Below are 21,647 nucleotides of genomic sequence, written 5' to 3'. Positions count from 1 at the left end.
TGTATGAGCTGAAAGTTTAGAGGGACGGCCAGGTCTTGGTAGATTTGCAGTGGTCTGATACTCCTTCCATTTCAAAATGATCGCTTGCACAGTGCTCCTTGGGATGTTTAAAGCTTGGGAAATCTTTTTGTATCCAAATCCGGCTTTAAACTTCTCCACAACAGTATTACGGACCTGCCTGGTGTGTTCCTTGGTCTTCATGATGCTCTCTGCGCTTTCAACAGAACCCTGAGACTATCACAGAGCAGGTGCATTTATACAGAGACTTGATTACACACAGGTGGATTCTATTTATCACCATCAGTCATTTAGGACAACATTGGATCATTCAGAGATCCTCGCTGAACTTCTGGAGTGAGTTTGCTGCACGGAAAGTAAAGGGGCCGAATAATTTTGCACGCACCACTTTTCAGTTTTTTATTTGCTAAAAAAGTTTAAATTATCCAACAGATTTCGTTCCACTTCACAATTGTGTCCCACTTGTTGGTGATTCTTCACAAAAAATTTTAATTTTATATCTTTACGTTTGAAGCCTGAAATGTGGCAAAAGGTTGAAAAGTTCAAGGGGGCCGAATACTTTCGCAAGGCACTGTATAATAATAAAAATAAAACTATAATAAAACTGCTAGCCCACAATGCATGTTTAATTGGCTTCACAGAGTAAATATATATTTCTAAAAATAAGTGATTGGGGTATGTTAGGCTGGGTTCACATTGCAGCGATGCGGGAATGCTGCAAATCCGCGGCGGGAATGCCGCAAATCCGCGGCGGGTTTCCGCATCGCATGCCTCCCGGCGGCAGTTCACACTGCCCTATGCGAACTGCTGGGAGTGTCAGTGAAATGTTAATGACACCCCCAGATCAGTTCGCATATCGCAGTGCGATCTGCAAACTCGGACAGGAATCGGATCGCATGGTGTGAACACCCATGCGATCCGATTCTGCTGCGGACCAAAAAAAGGGTCCTGTGTGAGTTTGGGGCGGGTGCGATGCAAATTCAGCCATACTATCTGTATGGCTGAACTCGCATCGCACAGAGATCGGATGTGATTTGCACTGCAGTGCGGTGCGAATCACATCAGGTTCTCGTAGCCGCAGCAGTGTGAACCCAGCCTTAAGCTTATTATAGCCACAGTTAACATGTAGAAAACATTTTTCCCACACTATTTCAGTTTAGCTAACCTTGTCAAGTATTTCACTACAGTTTTATTACATTTAGGCTGCTTTCACACTGGGGCGTCGGCGCTGTCAGCGGTATAGCGTTGCTATTTTTAGCCGTTTTTGCAGAGGTTGTCGGCCGCTAGCTTTTAACCCCCACTGGCACTTGAAAAAGGGTTAAAACAACCCGCAAATCTGCGCTTTGCCAGCGGTTTGGTGGTGCTGCCCATTCATTTCAATGTGCAGGAGCGGTATATACACCGCTCCAAAGATGCTGCTTGCAGGAGTTTTTTTTTAATGTCCTGCCAGCGCATCGCCTCAGTGTGAAACCACTCTGGCTTTCACACAGAGACTGCAGGGGAGACATTTTCCAGGTGCTTTACAGGCGCTATTTTTAACCGAAAAGCTCCTGAAAAATGCCTCAGTGTGAAAGGGGTCTAATGATACAGAAAATGGCAAATGTTTTGTTTATTTGTTAATTATTTTTTTTGGAGAGATGGAAAGCTGTGTTCTACTTGTCCTACTCTAATAGTCAACAATCTGCATTAGTACCAACAACTGTGCTGTGCATTAATGATTGATTCTAGAGTAAAGAAACTGTAACACAACTTTACTTGAGTGTGTTAGGGCAGGTGTTTAAGGTGCATTTTAAATGTCTTTTTATATTTTCTAGTCAATGTAGATGCCAAACAAAAAAAACTGTGCATGATACAATGTATGTGTTTGTGTGAGTGTGAAAAAGTATACAGAAAAAAATGTGTAGTCAATTGTTAGGGTAGTATATGTATTTATTGACTTTAACATTAAAATTGGTAATTTAGTCTAACCTTAACCTCCCTGGCGGTATGATTATTTCAGATTTTAGGTGCTGAAAGCGGTACCATTAATTTGCATGGAAATTTGTCGTTTTATATTGTAGGCCTGTAATTTTTAGAAATAATTCACTTAAATCCATCCAAACAAGAGTCTAATAGACATCCCGGGTATGATAAAATTTGAAATATGAAATCATAAATTAATATATATATATATATATATATATATATATATATATATATATATATAATAAAATAAAAAACTATAAATAATTATAACAAATAATACTATAATAAGAATAAAAATTATTCAATAATGTAATCAAATCATAAACACTGAAATATGCTGAGTTGCAGAATTGTCGCTGTCATTACTTTTAGTGTTTGATGACGTATTTCCCCACAAATTACTATCGCTCAATTCTGCGAGTGATTCTAATTTATTATCGCTGTTTTCTAGCTGGTCTATAACCACTTTTGATGTAAACGGACATTTTTGGGTTGCTATGGACAATCTCCAGTTTCCTGGCATAAAGAACAGTATTTATAATATAAAACTGCATGCAGGACACTGGACAAACCACTAGGGACAAAGGGGATGTGTAATTATTTGATACAGTACTTTAATCTGTAAGATTACAGTATACTGTATCTATACTGTGTTTTTTACTTTTTGAATTTGGCGCCGAACTCTGTCCCCGTGCGTCCCAACGCTCGCAGGGAACGGAGCTCTGCGCTGTCACAGATCGAGCGAGACAGGGCGGCTCGCTGATCACAGCGGGGAGACATCGCTGGATCCAGGGGACAAGGTAAGTAACCCCCTACATGGATCCAGCGATGCGATCCCAAGTCTGGCTCAGGAATACGACAATTAAATCTCACCCCAAGCCAGACTCGGGAATACCGCCAGGGAGGCTACTCCCCATTCGGACATCAGATAAGGCAAGCAGCTAGCAGATTTGGGAGGAGTCAGATTATTATTATTGTTATACAGGATTTATATAATGCAAGCAGTTTATAATATAAAAGGAGACAGTACAGTTTCAATAAAATACAAGAAGGTTAGAAGGGTATACTCGAGAGAGCTTACAATCTAAAAGAGAGAGGTACGTGATACAAAAAGAAGGGATACGGTTTTTTAGATTGTAAGCTCTAACGAGCAGGGCCCTCTTATTCCTCTTGTGCCAAATAGTAATGTAAATGTAATGTCTGCCCTCATGTTGTAAAGCGCTGAGCAAACTGTTGGCGCTATATAAAACCTGTATAATAATAATAATAATGAAGAAAGTAAAAGTTCAGTTGTTAGGTATTGGTGATAAGGTAGTGGAGAAAGTAAAAGGTGATAAGGTAATGGAGAAAGTAAACGTTCAGTTGTTAGGTAGAGGCTTCACTGAAGAGATGAGATTTCAGGGATCACCTAAAGGCAGACAGAATAGAAGATAGATTAACAGATTGGTGTACAGAGTTTTCAGAGGATAAGAGAGGCTCTGGAGAAGTCCTGGATGTGAACATGGGAGAACATGATGAGGGAGCTAGAAAGTAGAAGGGCTTGAGAGGAGGAAAGAGGAAGGGTTGGGTGATATTACATACATGTTTAAAGGCCAGGAGTCCTGTCACTTTGAGTGCATGTGGAAAGACCTCCGGGAGTGAAGAATATAATAGCATGATAGCACCAAAATGGGTAAACAATAAACAGACATTTGTAGAAATTATTAAAACACAGTAAATAGTTAAACTAAATGTAATGTTTCATTCTGTGATTTAATCTCCTGTAATTCATGTGATTTATGTATTCGTTTATCATTTCAAGGAAAATTCACACAAAACTAACAATCAGAAAGTAATCCCAAGCACAAGTTGGGATCTAAAGCTGGCTATAGATTGATAGCATGTCCTAACGAAAATTTTAGAACATTTGCATGTTGTTCAAAATATTTTACTTGCATTTAAAGCGGTGTTGTACTCACAATTTAAAAACCTCACAGGCCATAGTGTTTCTCCCATAGATGCCGTACCTTTATAAAAATCCGATCGCCGTAATTAACTTTTAATTTACATTTCAAAGGTGACTTCCGGGCTCTCCTCCCGTGGGAGTAGGCGTGGTTATCGCCTTTCCCCAGCTCCGCAAAGTCCCCTGGGAGGTTTCTCACATTGTTCCCATGAATCAGCGGGGAACGCTGTCCTGCCAAAATCTCATGAGATTTCAGCGTCACATGATGCCAGTCATGTGACGAGGCCGTGTCAGAAGGCACCATTGTTTATTTCGTTGCCATCACAACAGGGCGGGAACTGCCGAGGACGCCGCCCGTTGTGATGGCAACCCGAAGTTTTACGGCGCTGCTCGCTGCTAACAATAAGCATGCGTGGGATCGAGCGGTGAATGCTGGGAGCACAGCATCACCGCATCCCAGAAGGAAATGCTTGTAGGCTTCAAATGCCCACAAGCAACATGGAAACAGCCGGCGTGAATTTTTAAAACTGTTTCTTCTGCAAGAAATCGGCAAGCCGGGGAGTAAAAAGCCACAAGTAGTGAGTACAAAAACACATTAGTAAATGCATAACAAAGACACAGAATAAAAAAAAAAGATTCGGCAGCGGAATCCCGCTTTAACATTTGATTCTGGAATGAATGGACTTTACCAAACAAAAACCACATACCTGCTCCTTCGAATTTTCGTATCAATGTGGTTGAAAACAAGTGCTGACCCTGAACCTTCTTATCCTAAGAATTTTCATTTGAAAGTCTACTATATTTATGGCCATCATTATAGTGCTGACAGTTATACTGTCAGCTATTTTCCTGAATTGGCCTTGCTCAACAGATTAAAAAAGACTGATAAACAAGACCACAGTATTGTTATTATTGGTTTGATAAAGTTTTTTCTGTGATTCATTTGGTTTGAGTAGCCAGAGGGATAAGAAAAGAGTGGCGATATCTGATACTCTTAAAATGTCTTTGCAGCCTTGAAACTGGAAAATCATCTAATCAACCAGCTCTGCTAACTGAGAACCAGGCCAGTTAACAAAATAATCAGAAGGTAGTCCAGATCTCATAGCATCTGGCTGCTCTTCTGAAGAAAAAGTAGCCCTTGTGCGCATTCTGTGACATCTGTAAATGTTTTTTTAAACTACTATTCCTAGATAGGAATGGCTAAATCTGATCCATGTTGTGTGTGTGTGTGTGTGTGTGGTTTTTCTGGAAAGCATACCATTTGGTAAAGTGAAATTTAACACCTCCAAATACTTCCGTAACAACAATAGATAGTAATAGGGACAATAGACATTGAGGTTGTGGAATAAAGCACATTCCTGGATCTTCTTCCTGACAACTAGACTTTTATTGATTACTGGGAGCTTGTATGCTGACTTTCATAGACTCTGTGTGGCCATGTTTTAGCTATAACAAGGCCTCTTAGGATTTAGTACCCTCATTCTCTAACTAGTTTGCACCACATCTATAGTGTTAGTGTCATATTGTTAGAAGGCATCCAATCACAGCTCCTGGCACTATTTCTTTTGTCTCAGATTTTTTTGTTTTATGTTGAGCATAAAAAGTACATCAGCAAATGCAAACTTCCACAGATTTAAAGAGGAGCTTCAGTCGGGTTTCCAAAAATTAAAAGTCAGCAGCTAATTCTGTAGCTGCTGACTTTTAGTAAGCAGACACTTACCTATCCAGGGATCCAGTGCTGTCCTCACCTGGGCGGGTTCTTTGCCAGTCTTCAAGCCCCCAGCCTCCATCACAGCTTCACAGCTGGCTTCCCACTGCTCATGTCTGAGCCAAGCTGTGCTGAATGGTCCTGCAGCCTTCTGAGACCCGTGACATGTCCCAGGAGGTTGCGTCTGATCACCTAGGTGGTCAGAGCGGATGTGGTATAACTAAGTACTTACTCCATCAAAAAAAATCCAAATATGGTAGAGGAGGGGGAAGGAGGAGGAAAAGTGGAACTTTTTGTGGGAAGTTACGCTTTAGGTCTGAAAAAAGTGCTGTCAGGTGCATTGTCAGGAAATGCTTGTTTTGTAAATACTATAAATACAGATATAATTAATAAATTACATTTAAATATATACAAGTAAATATGTATATAATGTCATGGTGATTATGTGTAACAGATTATAACATTAATGTATGTACTTTTTTCATTTAATATATAGTAACCTTCAAGAAGTCTACCTACTCAAATCTCAGTAGATAAAGCAATATAACTGGTTAGTAAATATGTAAAGGCATAGAATGACATAGTAAATTAGTAAATAGAATACGACATAGGATACCTGGTAATATCAATAAAGGATCTTCTACCCAAAGATTCACAAAGTCATTCTAATTTTCATGTTGATTATCTCTGCAAATATAGGGACATTGTTTAATTCCACTAGCAATCGCTTTTGCAAACACAGATTTTTTGTAAAAAATCGACCATATGATCATGTCAATATTAGCTGCAAATTGCACTTTCCTTAAGCAAACATTTATGACAAACATGCAGTCGATTTGTTCTACAGATTGTCACCAATGAATCTCATCTAATTTTGAAGCATGTGTAATTATATACTAGAAGTCTGTTTTGATTAGAAATAAAAGGTATTTAGTCATGTCTTTCTATGTTCTCCACCTTTATGCTTATTTGCCATTATACAAAAATTAAAGAATAAACTGGTGCTACAAAAATGTCTAAACATAAAAAAGGTTTAAAAAAAAGGCTGAAATGAAAAGTCATGAGGCCATCACCAGAAAAAAAAAGGCATCTGTTGTGAGTGCAGAGAAGAGTCCTTACAACTTAAAACCCAAAACCAAAAATATACTGTAATATATTGCAGCTTACTAATCATTAGATGCTTATTAATCATTAGATTTGGTGGTTGCATCAGTTCTCTTTTCTTTGGCTTTTTCCCTCTGTTTTAACCTGGGGATCTGGCCAGTGAAACAACTCCTGTGTTAGTGAGAGACAGCTCTGGAGGAATGAGCACAGGAGGCACAGCAGCGTTGTCAGACTGGGGGTGTGTGTGTGTGTGGGGGGGGGGGGGGGTATTAGCAGATTTAGAACCACTAACAAAATTAAGCCAATCTCTATCCCACAATTTAGAGTTGAAAATGTTTTTATTGGTGGAATAAACATTACATCAGGAATACAGTTGACATATCAAGAAGAAGAAGCAAAATAAAGGCAGAAAGGGTGGGGTCTGCTGGGAAAGCCTGGGATGAAAAGACAGTAAGTTGGTAAATGAAGGATATTCCCATATCCCTAGAAAAAGGTCATGGTGGGGGTGGAGCTGAGCTCGAAAGAACGGGGAGCATGCCAGCCAGGGTATCTGAGGAAGAAAAGCGTAGCCAGACTGACAACAAAACCTTATATTTGTCCAAAGTGTTGTTGTCGAGTCCTAACATCTCCTCCATTCTCATGATGTCATTTACTGTGGAGACCCAATGGGATAATGGGGAGGGGGTGGGGGTGGTGGTTGTTTTCCAGACTAAGGGGATCAGTTGTCGGGCTGCTGATAGCAAAAAAGTGTAAAATACATTGTTGACATTGAGAGGCTATTGACCCTGGCAACATGCAGAGAAGAGCTATCTCAGGGGTCAGTTGGAAAGATTCATCATATATATTATTATATTCCTGAAATACCTGCTTCCAGAAGGGTCTTATCCTTTCACACTCCCACCAGATATGGAGATAAGTGCCCGTGGCTTCATTGCATCACCAGCAGGTGGGTGAGTTAGATGGGAATATTTTATGTAGCATAGCAGGGTCCCTGTACCATCTGGACATGAGCTTGAAGTTTTTCTCTTGGGTGTAACAGGAGATAGAGGACCTATGTGCGAAGTGATACGCAGTCTGCCATTCCTCTCTGAGAATGGGCGATGGATTTGAGATGAGTGGAATAGTTGTTTTGCGAAGGTTATATGTTGGGAAGTAAGCCAATCGCGTGTCCCCTCAGGAACGATCAAGGCCCCGATACCTGAGTGGATGAAGGTGTGTGCCTGAGGCCAGGAGGAGCGGTAGAATGATCCCAATTGATGAGCTCCAATTGCCTGAGGGAAGGCCAGGTTGTCAAATAAAGGAGATAAGGGGGAGGGGTCCTAGGAGAGAACCTCACACAGCCCTCTCCTATACCAAAGAACAAGGACGGCTATAGTTAGAGGGGAGGTGCCAGATAAGTGAGAGAAGAGCCCATAGGTCTACTGGAGCTAGGTCCTGCTCAACCATTACTGAGGCCTTTTTTAAAATGGTCACGGGAACCATTTCAGGGTATGGACCATCAGAGTATATTTGTAATAAAGTTCTTAATCTGGTAGTCCCGTGCCACCTTGTAGCTTTGGGCATGTGAGTAGCTTATATTTAACTCTGGATAACCCCTTAGTCCAGATAAAACTAATGGAAAGGGAGTGTAGAGCCAAAAAAAAGTATTTGAGGATGGTGACTGGTACGGTTTGTAAGTGATATAATAATTTGGGTAGGGTATCCATCTGAGGGTGTTTATGTGACCAAACCAAGGTAGTGTCGCCCCCCCCCCCCCCAATTCAGCCAGGTCTTTTCGTAGATGAGAGAGAAGAGGGATGTAGTTTAGTGCATAGAGGTTAGTGAGGTTGACGGGGATCATTATGCCTAGGTAGGAGAGGCCCTTGGCCTGCCATTGGAAAGAATAATTGGAGCTAAGTGAGGACATGGTGGAAGTGAATAGGGAGATATTGAGGGGCTCTGTTTTGGATATGTTGAGCTTAAAATTACTTAGTTGGCCGAAGCGTTTAACCACATCAATACCTGGCCTATTCTGGCACTCCTCTCCTACACGTAAAAATCATAATTTGCTTGCTAGAAAATTACTCAGAACCCCCAAACATTATATATTTTTTTTTAGCAGACACCCTAGGGAATAAAATGGCGGTCATTGCAACTTTTTATCTCGCACAGTATTTGCGCAACAATTTTTCAAACACATTTTTTGGGGGAAAAAAACGTTTCATGATTTAAAAAATAACAAAACAGTAAAGTTAGCCCAATTTTTTTTGTATAATTTGAAAGATGATGTTATGCCGAGTAAATAGATACCTAACATGTCACACTTTAAAAATGTACACACTCATGGAATGACGCCAAACTTCAGTACTTAAAAATCTCCATAGGCGACGCTTTAAATTTTTTTACAGGTTACATATTGAGAGTTACAGAGGAGGTCTAGAGCTATAATTGTTGCTTGTGCTCTAACGCATGTGGTGATACCTCACATATGTAGTCTGAATGGCGTTTACATATGTGAGTGGGACTAATGTGTGCGTTTGCTTCTGAGCGCAAGCTACTGGGGACAGGGGCGTTTTAAAAAACAAATTTTTTTATTTTATTTTTTATTTTACTTTTTTTTTTTTTTTACTTTATTTTTACAACTTTTTTTTTTGATCCCTTTTATTCCTATTACAAGGAATGTAAACATCCCTTGTAATAGGAATCTATGTGACAGGTCCTCTTTATGGAGAGATATGGGGTCAGTAAGACCCTACATCTCTCCTCCAGGCTGGAAAGCATGAGATCGTGAAAAAAATTTCACTGATCCCATGCTGACAGCCGCGATCGTGGCTTTGTTTACTTCCGGGAACCCGGGTGTGACATCATAACATCGCTCCCTGGCCTCCGACGGTGACAAAGATGACTGGTGACCATCTGGTCACCGGAAATCTCTATCGTCATCATCACCCGGCGCTGGACGACTCTTTCTCTGGGTCTCCGATGGCACGGGAGAGCCCGGAGAAGCACCGGATGGCGGCGGGAGGGGGGTGTCCCCTCCCATTGCCTGTAAGAATGATCAAGCGGTGGAACTGCCTCTATGATCATTCTTATGGTGCACAGAATTGCCGGCTGAAAAAAAGGATATCTGAATGATGCCTGTCGCTGCTAGAATTATTCAGATATTCCCACTGAAAGACCAGGATGTCATATGACGGCCGTGGGTGGGAAGTGGTTAAATTCAGAAGAGGGAGGGGAGGGCCGTGTGTGGTTGTCGGGCATATATTAATAGGTCATCAGCATAAAGAGATAGTTTATAGTATTCGGAGGCTGTTTGAATTCCCTGTATGGATGCATTTTGTCGAATGGCGCATGCCAGGTGCTCGATTACAATGACAAATAGGAGTGGGGAGAGGGAACAGCCTTGACGGGTGCCATTAGATATGTCAAACACCTCTGACGTGGTGCCGTTCAACAAGACCGATGCACAAGGATGATGAATTTTGGTGATGAAGGGGGATCCGAGATCTATTTGTTCCAGAGAGAGTTGCAGGAAGCGCCAGTTTACCTAGTTAAATGCCTTTTCAGCATCAAAAGACAGGAGACAAGCTTGCTGGCAGTGTTGCTGTATATAGAAAATTAGGTGTATGTCCCGGGCTTCCCTGCCTGGAAGAAAACCAACCTGATCTCTATGAATAATCTCCGGCAGTAGTGGTGAAAGGCAGTTGGCGAGGACCTTCGCAAATAATTTTAGGTCTATATTTAGTAGGGATATGGAGCGGTAGCTACTACATTGTGAAGGATCCTTACCGGGTTTCAAGAGAATGGATTCACTGGCAGATAAGAGGTCTCTGGAGGGAAGGGTATTGTCATCTATGGCATTGAGAGCCCGGGCCAGGAATGGTGTTAATAGGGGTGCAAAGGTTTTGTAGAATCGTGGGGTATAGCCACCCGGGCTCGGGGCATTTGCCTAGTTTTAGACCCTTGATGGCACCCAGAAATTCTGGTACTGCCAAGGGTTTAATTAGAAATTGAAATATTACAAAAAGTGGACAGGAACTGGCACCGAGAATGCCTGGGGGGGGGGGGGGTAATTGGGAGGCTTGGAGGGGACCCCGGGTTTCTGGGCTCCACAGGGCAAGACAGAAATAAGAACAATACAACCTGTCATGGGGAGAAAAAAAGGTATTATGAACATTAACATGTAACATGTGACTAGAACAGGGGATGGTGGTACAAGGATTTAGTATATTATATAGTATAGGTCCGGTAGAAGCATCACAGGGGTAGTGTTAAAGAGAATAGAGTGTTGCGTGCTGGCAGGACACATGGTGGCTTCTTTAATGTTGTAGAAGTGCACTCTGCATAGGGTATCACACACAAAGGATGGGTCAGGTTTCCTGGGGCCGGAGGTCCTGTGGACATTGTCCAGTTCAAGGTGGTTGTCTTTAGGCAGTTGCAATAGCTGATTGAAAATGGCTGTCACAGCCGCATTTAAATCCTTGGGTTCCACAGATATTATTGCGTCTGTGCCACGTACCTGAGGGGAGACTGAAATGATGAGGTCGGCCTCTCTTGTATCTCCAGCCCAGGTCCCACTGAGAGTGAAACAGAAGGAGCCAAGGGACAGGAGGCACACGAGTGCCTGCAGATGGAAGCCTGGAATCCTGAAGCAGGAAGTCGCAGCTGGTCGCAGGACTGTGGTTACAGAGCAGGAAGTCGCAGCTGGTAGCAGGACTGTGGTTGCAGAGCAGGGAGTCATAGCTGGTAGCAGGACTGTGGTGGCAGAGTAGGAAGTCGCAGCTGGTAGCAGGACTGTGGTTGCAGAGCAGGAAGTCACAGCTGGTAGCAGGACCATGGTGGCAAACACTCGGGCAGTAACGCTGAGCCGAGCAGGACACCTAAACAAGGCCACAGGAATAGCCGGGTTCATCAACAGACAGACAGAAGGGTACCAGAACATCAGGCAGAGACTGGTCAGATGGGAGGCTGGGTTCGTCAACAGGTGGGCAGCAGGGTACCGTAACATCAGGCAGAGACTGGTCAAATGGGAAGCCGGGATCAGGAACCAAAGTTCAGGTATAGCAGAGTTCAGAGCAGGGTCAACGGGAGCCAAGGTCAACAACGGGTACAACAATCAGACAAACAGGGCGGATTTCAGAGTAACGCGAACTAAGCTGAAAGACCAGTCAGCACTGGTCTGCTGCTGGAGTCCCTCTTAAATGGGCTAACTGGCGCCAACTAGTGCTAAAGCGCCCTCCCATAGGTGCGTACAGGCATCTGTGGTCCCCTCTGCATGCGCACCAGCATGCGCCGGGCGCGCAATTCCCTTACAGTCTGTTTCTATTCTCTATGTCGTCTTGCTGGTATGATAAGTGCTGTGCAGCATGACTGTGTGGATATTTAATATTTCTTCATGGGTCTGTACGAAAATGAGACCCAATGTCCTTTTTAAGCTCAGTTATTTCCTGGTTGTATGCTTTTTCAATGCGCTTAACACATTGTTCAAAGTCAGTCTTTGTGGGGAGGGAGCACATGTAGCTGTGCTGATCCCAGGGAGGTATTGGTGTGGCTCCTGGAGCCTCTGGAGGTGGTGGGGTCCCAGGGGGTGGATGGCATGCCTGCGATACAGCCAGGGAGTCTAAGGCTGATTCAGAGCGGGGCAGGGGACAGAGGCGCCGGCATCATCTTGGATTCCGTCCAGCGTTGGGCCACAGCCGAAGATTGTGTTAAAAATTGCCGCAAATAGCCCCCTGGACTGGTTCCCCCTGTCTCTTTACCTCCTTGGTGAGGCTGCTTTCTGCGGTGTGGTGAAGCCCTGTGAAGCCACGGGATCCGGGAGCTGAGACACTACACGTCCTCCAGCTCCACGCGATAAGCCACGCCCCCCTCCAGCTCACACTTTATAGGCAGTTACAGCAAACAGTTTTTTTTCCTTTTGGAATAAAGGTTTTGCATGAATGAATAAAAGCTGATCATTTTAATCATTCCTACCAGTGTAAAAAATGGTTTGTCTCATCCATGTAAACTGATACATTCTGCTGGAGAGATTGTTCTGTGAACAAATAACAGATATTACCAGATAATTACCAGATAAAAGGCCCCTTTCACATGGAACTGTCCGTTTGATGAACTCTGCTTGCTCAGCAGGGATCGATCTGTTGATCCCTGCTAAGCTAACGAATGACAGGTCCATCTCTGCTCACTGTGCAGGGCAGGACCTGTCAGAGCCCCACTGTCCTCCATGGGAATCAAATAAAAACGGACCACCTGTCCGTTTTCGCCTTATCCGATCCACCAGACGGATGGAAAATAGGATTTCCATCCATCTGCATTTAGCGGATCGGATGTCAGCGGACATGTCACCGTTGACATCCGTTGCTCCATAGAGGTGCATGAAATGTCCGTTCAGGTCTGCCTGAAAAACTGTATGGTCCGCATGTGTGAAAGAGCCCAAAATAGAAGAAAGCCTAAAAAATGAATGCAGCTATCACATCTAAGAATTGGTAGGCTGCAATATAATAAATGTTTGCTCTTGGGTATTATATCTCTTTTCATTTGTGCACGGCAGAGATATCATTATAGTATGGGTGAGAAATAAAAAAATAATATAAAGATACATGATCTGTGCATGTGGCTTACACTGTGGGGTTGATTACTAATTTCCCTTCCAAAGTAAGCAGCCTATTTGCTTTTAGTAAATCAACCCCCTAATTTAGACTTTTAAAAGAATTTACCAGAATTGGCAGTTTTAAGTATTATAGTTTGCAGAGGGGCATGGTCTGGTAAAAAAATTATTCCCTGTTAGATTGTAATCTCTAATGTGCAGGGCCCTCTGATTCCTCCTTTATTAAATTGTATTGTAATCATACTGTTTGCCATAACAAGGTAACGCGATGTGCAAACTGTTGGTGCTATATAAATCCTGTATAATAATAATAATTTAAAAAATTCAGTGACGCTCAATTATAGAGTTGGTTTCTGGTTATGCATTTGATATCAGAGCCTGTGTTTGTAAATTTCTGTTTATTATGTTCTGAGTGTTCCTGAAGATAAACATACCATAATATACTGTATAACTATGTCTCCGAAAAGACAGTTGCCCTATAGTGTCATAGGGGCTGACTGATGGATATACCTAAAAACAGAAAATATAGACCGTCCATGTTTAGGAAAGTATCAGTACACACTGATGCATCAATGTAATGTTCTGAAGAATGCTGAATAAAAGAAGTCTAAGTAATATGCATTGATAGAAACGTTCAGTTCAGTTCATAATATTTAACCACTTTCAGCCCGGACCATTTTGCTGGCTTATGACCAGACCACTTTTTGCGATTCGGCACTGCGTCGCTTTAACTGACAATTGTGCGGTCGTGCGACGTGGCTCCTAAACAAAATTGATGTCCTTTTTTTCCCCATAAATAGAGCTTTGTTTTGGTGGTATTTGATCACCTCTGCGTTTTTTATTTTTTGCGCTATAAACAAAATAAAGAGCGACAATTTCGAAAAAAACGCATTATTTTTTACTTTTTGTTATAATAAATAACCCCCAAAAATATATAAAAAAACATGTTTTCCCTCAGTTTAGGCCGATACGTATTCTTCTACATATTTTTGGTAAAAAAATCGCAATAAGCGATTATTGATTGGTTTGCGCAAAAGTTATAGCGTTTACAAAATAGGGGATAGTTTTATGGCATTTTTATAATTCTTTTTTTTTTACTAGTAATGGCGGCGATCAGCGATTTTTATTGTGATTGCAACATTATGGTGGACACATCGGACATTTTTGACACATTTTTGGGACCATTGTCATGTATACAGCAATCACTGCTATACAAATGCACTGATTCCTGTGTAAATGACACTGGCAGTGAAGGGGTTAACCAGCGGCACGCTCGCAATGGCAGGGCGGCATTTAAAACTGCACGTACCTGTACGCCAATATGCCTGCCCCTGCCATTCTGCCAACGTACACGGCTTGCGCTGGTCGGGAAGTGGTTAAGGAAGAAGTACGTCCAAAGCTATTTTGACTGAACTTCTCCTATAGGTCACGGGAGTGCAGCTTATTTTGCACTTCTGTCACCTGTTTTCAGCGACTACGGGCTAAAGTCTGCTGTGGGCTAACATCACTTAGCCTGTCCAGGTTCTAAAAAGTTCCTGACCATACGGCCAGAATCCACGCAGATGCCTGGACCTGCAGCTAGCTCAGCCTCTCATTGCTCCGCTGAGAGCCTGAGCCAGCCAGTGAGTGCTGGAGGAGCAGAGCAGAGAGCTGGTGACTGACAGTCCCAGCTCTCTGTTCAGAGCGGTGGGGGAGAACTGAGCGATCAGCAGTGTTTGATCACTCAGTTCTAACTGCAGAGCCGGCAGGGGACAGATGCAGCATTGGATCGATGCAGAATTCACCTAGATGAGTATAAATATTTTTTTTTTAAAGTCCATACTTCTCTTTTAAAGAAGGAAATTAGCTTAGTGTCCCTACAGATTTTACAGTAGATGCAATGGGTTTGTTTATGAAGAACAAGACTCAAAAAATTTAACATATCCATATATACGCAATTGAGCATATTTTTATAGTTTCTTAAGCATTCCATATAAACCTATACTGAGGAAGTTCATGGTGTGCTTGTTCATTTGATCTGCAAAATCTTACTGTTTTGAAGGTTGTCATAAAAGCATATGTTCTGTACAACAAACTAAGACAGCATCATAAAGCTTGACCTGCTGTCATGTTTAGCCCTTGACCTTATTCTTGTAAAGATTTAGAAGTTTAGCCCATCTGCAGTTTTTACAGTCCTTCCTTTATGTGCTCCATAACTCCTTAAATATAGATATAATTATGTGTTCCTATTAACAATTCAAAGATAACAGCAGGAAAATATAGAACTTCAGAAAACGTGCAGATTTTGCCTTCGGAAGGAGATAATCTAAGTTATTACAGAAAGAGGTATAGTTGTAAAAATTCAGGGGGCTCAGATGGGATGCTGTCATATATAGGTAGTGCTCTGTATTGCACTGTACACATGGTCGGACATTCCGACGACAAAATCCGTCTGATTTTTTTTTTCGACGGATTTTGGCCCAAACTTGTCTTGCATACACACGGTCCCACACAGTTGTCGGAAAATCTGATCGTTCAGAACGAGGTGACGTACAGCACGTACAACAGGACTATAAAGAGGCCAGTAGCCAATAGCTTTTGTCTCGTAATTTATTCTGAGCATGTGTGGCACTTTGTCCATCCGAATTCTCTACACACGATCGGAATTTAAACGATCGGATTTTGTTGTCGGAAAATTTTAGATCCAGCTCTCAAATGCCCTGTACACACGGTCGGACATTCCGATCCAGCTCTCAAACTTTGTGTGTCGTAAATTAAGGCGGAAAAAGTCTGATAGAGCCCACATACGATCGGATTTTCCAACAGCACGATCTGATTGCACATTTTCCGTCGGAAAGTCCAACAGTGTGTACAGGGCAAAACTTTGTGTGTCAGAAATTCCAACGGAAAAAGTCTGATGGAGCCCACACACGATCGGATTTTCCGACAACACGACGATCCGATCGCACATTTTCCGACCGTGTGTACAGGGCATAAGTGTTTTTGTCTGAGAATAATCCTATGTTTCAAGTGTGTAAGTTCACCTTCAGCAACATTTTCCGACAATATTTGATATATATATATATATATATATATATATATATTAAGCTACATACAGTGTACAGCCCTGTGTTCTGTCTGCAGGAGGGGGACTTTCTTATCTCACTTCAAGAACAAAACAGAGTCAGGCTGAATACTGCTCAGTCGTTCACAGGAAGCTTTGTATTTTCTTAATGAGTAAAAAGCTTCCTTTGATTGGCTGAGGAAGAGATCATGAAGTCCTCCCACCTCTCCACCTCAGCTCATTCTATTCATTCAGAAATGACAGGGTTTCCTGTGAACAGCTGTACAGCTATTCTAAAGTGACAGAAAGCTGAAGTTTGGCTTTAAATTCTCTTACTGTTGATAGACTACCTCTTCTGAAAGTCAGTTTCGAGTTTCCACTACACTTTTGGTAAAATAAATCGTTCAATGTTACTCTTGAAATGTCTCTTGGCTAGTTTGAGATCAAGCCTCTGTGTTCTAGAGCTCAGCTTCATACAGGAAATGCTTCCAACCTGAAGCTTATTCCGATCTTTATTTGCAGTTTTTAATCATGTGGGGATTGGCCATGTGGAAGTTCTCTAAAAAATAAGGAATATATATGATCTTTAGCTCTAATCTTTCTCACAGAACAGGGAATGAAGATCTCACTACAAACTCACTGTATGTATCCTTCTTGGAGATGATTTTATTGAATTCTGATGGCACAGTAATGCAGAACAGATTGGGCACATATCTTTCCATGCATGATTCTTTATGAGACATTTACCTAATTATAGTGAGCATTATAATTGGCTACAGTCTTTTCTTCAGTCCAGTTTTTGGGACCATTCATAGCTTAATGCTGAATAAAAACAAGTGACCCTTGTAGAAATGTGACATTTGTGCCAGTTTAGCTGTGTAGTGTAATGTAGTGTATGGAACCATTAACGAATCCTTCAATTCAATTGTGAATGGAAAATAGGTAACCATAGTCACTGCAAAATTACCTGTGATATTTATCAATCTACTAACAAAGAAGTTTGTGGGATGTCACAATGGCACATGACTCATACAAAGATAGGTAGATTTCACATCTCCTGGTGTTTCTTGTTGAGGCATATGCCCATCAGTATTTATGTTTTTCTATTACTTTATTTTTTATCAAACCTGCACATACGGAATGTTGAACAACTACACAAAATAAAATTTTCAAATCTTAATGCACTACTATATAACATGGTACGCTATCCAAATAACTGAAATATGAATTGTTTGATTATAAGATGTATGCAGTGGCACGACATAGAGAGTAAAAACAAGTACACAATATTACAGTGGTTATGTAAAAAAGATTGTAACATTTAACCAAACACATAAAGTTTAAACCAACCTTTTTCTACCAGTGTGCCATGAGGTTTCTTCATGGGTGCCTTGGCAAAATACCTAAAAAATGCCCAAAAATTGTATGCAAGCCAGTGTGTGGATAAAGCTGCCTTTTAGTGACACAAAGCCACAGGGTTTCATTGTGCACCATTACAACCTTCTAGCCGCTGGCATCCTCACAACCAATGGCATCATCAGTTGATAAGGAGGATGTCAGTTGAATGCATATCATCCTTGTTTGACCCTCCTCTGCCCCTCTCCATCAGCGTTGGGGTCACATTAGCTGAGTGATGGCAAAAAAAAACTGAGAAAGAAGAGAAACCTTGGAATACTAGTCAGTATTGTTTGCAAAATTGTATTTGCGTTGGAAGAATAAAGAATAAATCACCTCTAACTTTGGGTGCCCTACTTGTGTGGATAGTTATTAAAGCTAAATTAGACATTAAAAAGCCCTATGCTCTTATCTGTTATGCAAAACTATTCAAATATTTTTAAAGGGTGCCTTGACTGAAAAAAGGCTGAGGAACACTGGTTGAGAAACACTGGTTTAAACTATAATTCGGCTAACTTCCATTGAAAATACTATGCAAAGAACTCTACAATCTCTTGAGATCTAAAATTTTGCAACTCATCTTATCACTTTTTTAAATAAACAAATTCACTATTAGAGATTATATTCGATGTTTCGTCAGTTATTGTTTTCATGCATTGAGATTTTGGTACAATTTAGTCCAAACTTGTTAAATTGCAATTAGACAGTAATTTGTATGGTTAAAAAAATAAATGATGTGATTAGTTCACTTTCTGAATAATAGTATTTCTATATTCCTACTATTCCAGTTCACTGGGTCTAGAATGCACTTAAAAGCACTTAAAACATCTAAACACCTGTTTTCTTCTTTGCTCCTGAAAATAGTGAATATTAGAAACATGTGAATGTTGTTTCATTTTTATATGAAAAAATTAATAAATACATTTATTTTCAGGAAATTGTAAGAAGAAGCTTATGTGCACCGTGTGTAACAAAAAGTGCTCCTCGTCAATCAACCTCCAAGAGCATCGAAAGGTCAGTTAATGAAGGCTTGGCACATTATGGGTCTGACTTGTAAATATATAAGGTCAGGGATTACAAGTGTTGACAATTTACTGTCTTTTATGTTATTGCTTGGTGTTCATTGGCCCATAAAATGGTGGTCCTGTTTAGAGAAAGGTGTAGCAACTCACTCTTAGAAACATTTTTATTCATTTTATAGACAGACTGTCTTCAACAGTAGGCATTGTATTCTATATATAGTTCCTTCTGCACCAGAATTCAATTTAAAACCTATTTCAACAGTTTTGTCTACCACCTCTTTGTATGTTTTCTACTGGCTTAATATTTTGAGATATCTAATGAGCATATTTTGCTTATGTTTATTAATAATATAATTTTAATTCAACTTTACCAATTGGAAGCTCACATAAATAAGGTTAGCCTGTTGTTTATCACTAAAAAGATTTCTGTAACATTGAGTTTCTCTGCTTACTGAGAATATGTATTCTAAAAAAGTTACTCTAACAGAATTGTGCAAACATACCCTAAATATACAGTGAAGGGCAGTCAAAATATGTAAATTGTAAAGTGTAAGAAGAGGCTCAAACAGCTTGCCTTCATTATCTAGTCTGGGAGTAGCAAAGTAAAAAGCATGACACAAGTTCAACAAGAAAAAAGAGTAAACCCTTTTTTTTTTTTTTGTGTACCTCTGTTCTGGAATCAGATGACTAGAAAGGTGATCTAGGCAGGAAGCTAAGATCTAGTGAGACGGTGGGGGTGCTAGGATAGTTATTAAAGCTAAATTAGACATTAAAAAGCCCTATACTCTGCAGCACAAGGCTCTGCAGTGACAATTGAAAACCCTAATGTTATGTAAAAATAGCACTTATTCAGCCCAGGACCTAAGGGTCTAGATTGTCATTCCTAAACTTTCCAATTGGTCCATCATCATGAGATCTCCTATGTGACTAAACACCTTCTCGCAGTATGCAGTGGGTCCTGTGCTGTTCAAAAAGTCCAAATAAAATAATATCGATCAGCCAGGAAAAATCTATCCCAGCAGATCAACTTTCTCTTTCGTTCATTGACGGACACAGCATCTTCATCTCGACCTTAGGGTTATATCGCCCCTTTAGGAGAGGACTAGGAGAGGACTAGGCAGAACATGTTAAAAACAGCAAAACTGCACAGTACTACTGGCTATAACCCCTCACACTGCATCCAGCAGCTCAGTTTTTTTCTGCCTAGTGTAGGAGAAGGAGCTGGCTCCCGGTGGGACCATTGGCCCTGGGAATTGTTTTCTTTTTTCTACATTTTTGATTCCTGTGATCTACAATCAACAGCTGGGCTGGGTGGCAGGCTGGATAATATATATCCTGGTAGTCTCCCCAGCCTGGCCATTGAGCGTGAGCAGGCCTTAGCTACACGCTGGGTCGGCCACGACATGCCCCATTGGATCCAGGGGCAGCAGGATGGAGCAGCTGGGCATTCCTGGGAGGTCGACTAGGGGTCTCTCACTCTGCCTTTCTTCTCTCCATGTCCCTTCCCTCCTCCCCATACTATGGGCCACTGTGTGACTGGGCACATGGGGGTGCAGTGCATGTACTTGGCTGGGGGTCCTCTGGGGGGGCTCTGAGTCCTGGCAGGGAGCTGCGCTGGGTGTTTGGGGTCCACTCATCCTCCTCCCTGTTTCTGGGCCTTGGTGAGGTGTTTGGGTGTGTATGCCATGTGGGGGGGCCTCCGCGCGGACTGCGGTCATTTTCTTGAGGCCGCTGCCATTTTTCTGTAGCCACAGCCAGTTTTTTACTTTTGGCCATTTTCTGGAAGTCCGGCGGCCATTTTCCCAGCGCCCTCGGACGTTTTTTGCTGAGGCGGCCGACGGCTATTTTCTAGTAGCCTCAGCTTGTTTTGCCTCTAGCGCTGGGTGCTTGTTTCCTTCTAGAACAGTGCACTTTTTACACAGAACACCTCATGGCTGACACAGGGGAGAGTGTACTGCAGCAGCACAGTGCAGTACCTGGGTCAGGGTGGCGAGTCCTGCGGGGGGGCCCCTCCGTCTGTGGCAACTAGGAGGGTTGACATTTTGTATGACTTGCCTTAGGTCCTTAAGTGGTGACAGGCGAGTGTGAGTCAGCATGGCCTCAGAAGCTGGCGCTTCTTCCCCAGACATCCCTGTTATGGCAACCAGTTCCCCTGCACCTGCGGTGCCTATGGACGCTCTGTCGGCGGCCCCCGGAGGCCTTTGTTGCCAGGGTGGAAGTGGTGTGCGGGCGCAGGGGTGGTAAAAAATGCCACCTGTTTCTAGTCCCAAAAAAGGGCAACAGGAGTTTGGGGCGTACAGTCAGCCCAGGGTTGCTGGACGCAGGAAGAATCCCGCCTACCGATCAATGTGTTGGAGATTCGGGCGATCAGGCGGTGCCACTCCACATGGTCACAGAGGCTGCAGGGGCGTCCAGGTGTAGAAAACTGGCAAGTGGACTACCTAAGTCGTCAGATGCTGGACTCAATCGGAAGGTACAGAAGTTTGTGGCCAGGTCAAAAGATCCCTGGACGGATGCAGCAGACCCATTGGTGGCTCCATGGGGGCATTATTGGCTGCTTTATGCCTTCCCCCCACTCAAACTTCTACCACGTCTGCTTCACAGAGCTGAGGCCGAGGGGATTCCGGTGATTCTGATTTCCCCAGATGGCCTCGGCATCATACTACGAATGGTGGCGGATGTTCCTTGGCGGCTGCTGATGCAAGAGGACCTTCTGTCAAGGTCCAATACCTCATCCGGCTTTACCATCGCTGGCTTTAACGGCGTGGCTGTTGAAAGCCAGGTGCTAAGGGACCGAGGTCTGTCGGATTCAGTAATCTTCACTATGCTTAGGGCATGGAAGTCATCTTCTCATCATACATTGA

The 21,647-nt window shown here is 42.2% G+C and overlaps 1 protein-coding gene across 1 annotated transcript in view; it reads left to right on the top strand.

Moving 5' to 3' along the window:
• PRDM5 (PR/SET domain 5) overlaps positions 1-21,647 on the top strand; it is a 292,222-nt gene that overhangs the window by 59,579 nt on the left and 210,996 nt on the right. Inside the window, exon 8 of the mRNA XM_077476830.1 lies at positions 18,696-18,775. Within this exon, the coding sequence (XP_077332956.1) occupies positions 18,696-18,775 (80 nt within the window). The remainder of the gene's footprint in view (positions 1-18,695; positions 18,776-21,647) is intronic.

Source organism: Lithobates pipiens, unplaced genomic scaffold, assembly GCF_037356315.1.
Source record: "Lithobates pipiens isolate NorthernLeopardFrog02 unplaced genomic scaffold, aLitPip1_a1.2 Scaffold_13, whole genome shotgun sequence".
Taxonomy (NCBI): Eukaryota; Metazoa; Chordata; class Amphibia; order Anura; family Ranidae; genus Lithobates; species Lithobates pipiens.
Note: the sequence above shows the minus strand (reverse complement) of the source record. Positions and strands in the feature narration are given on the sequence as shown.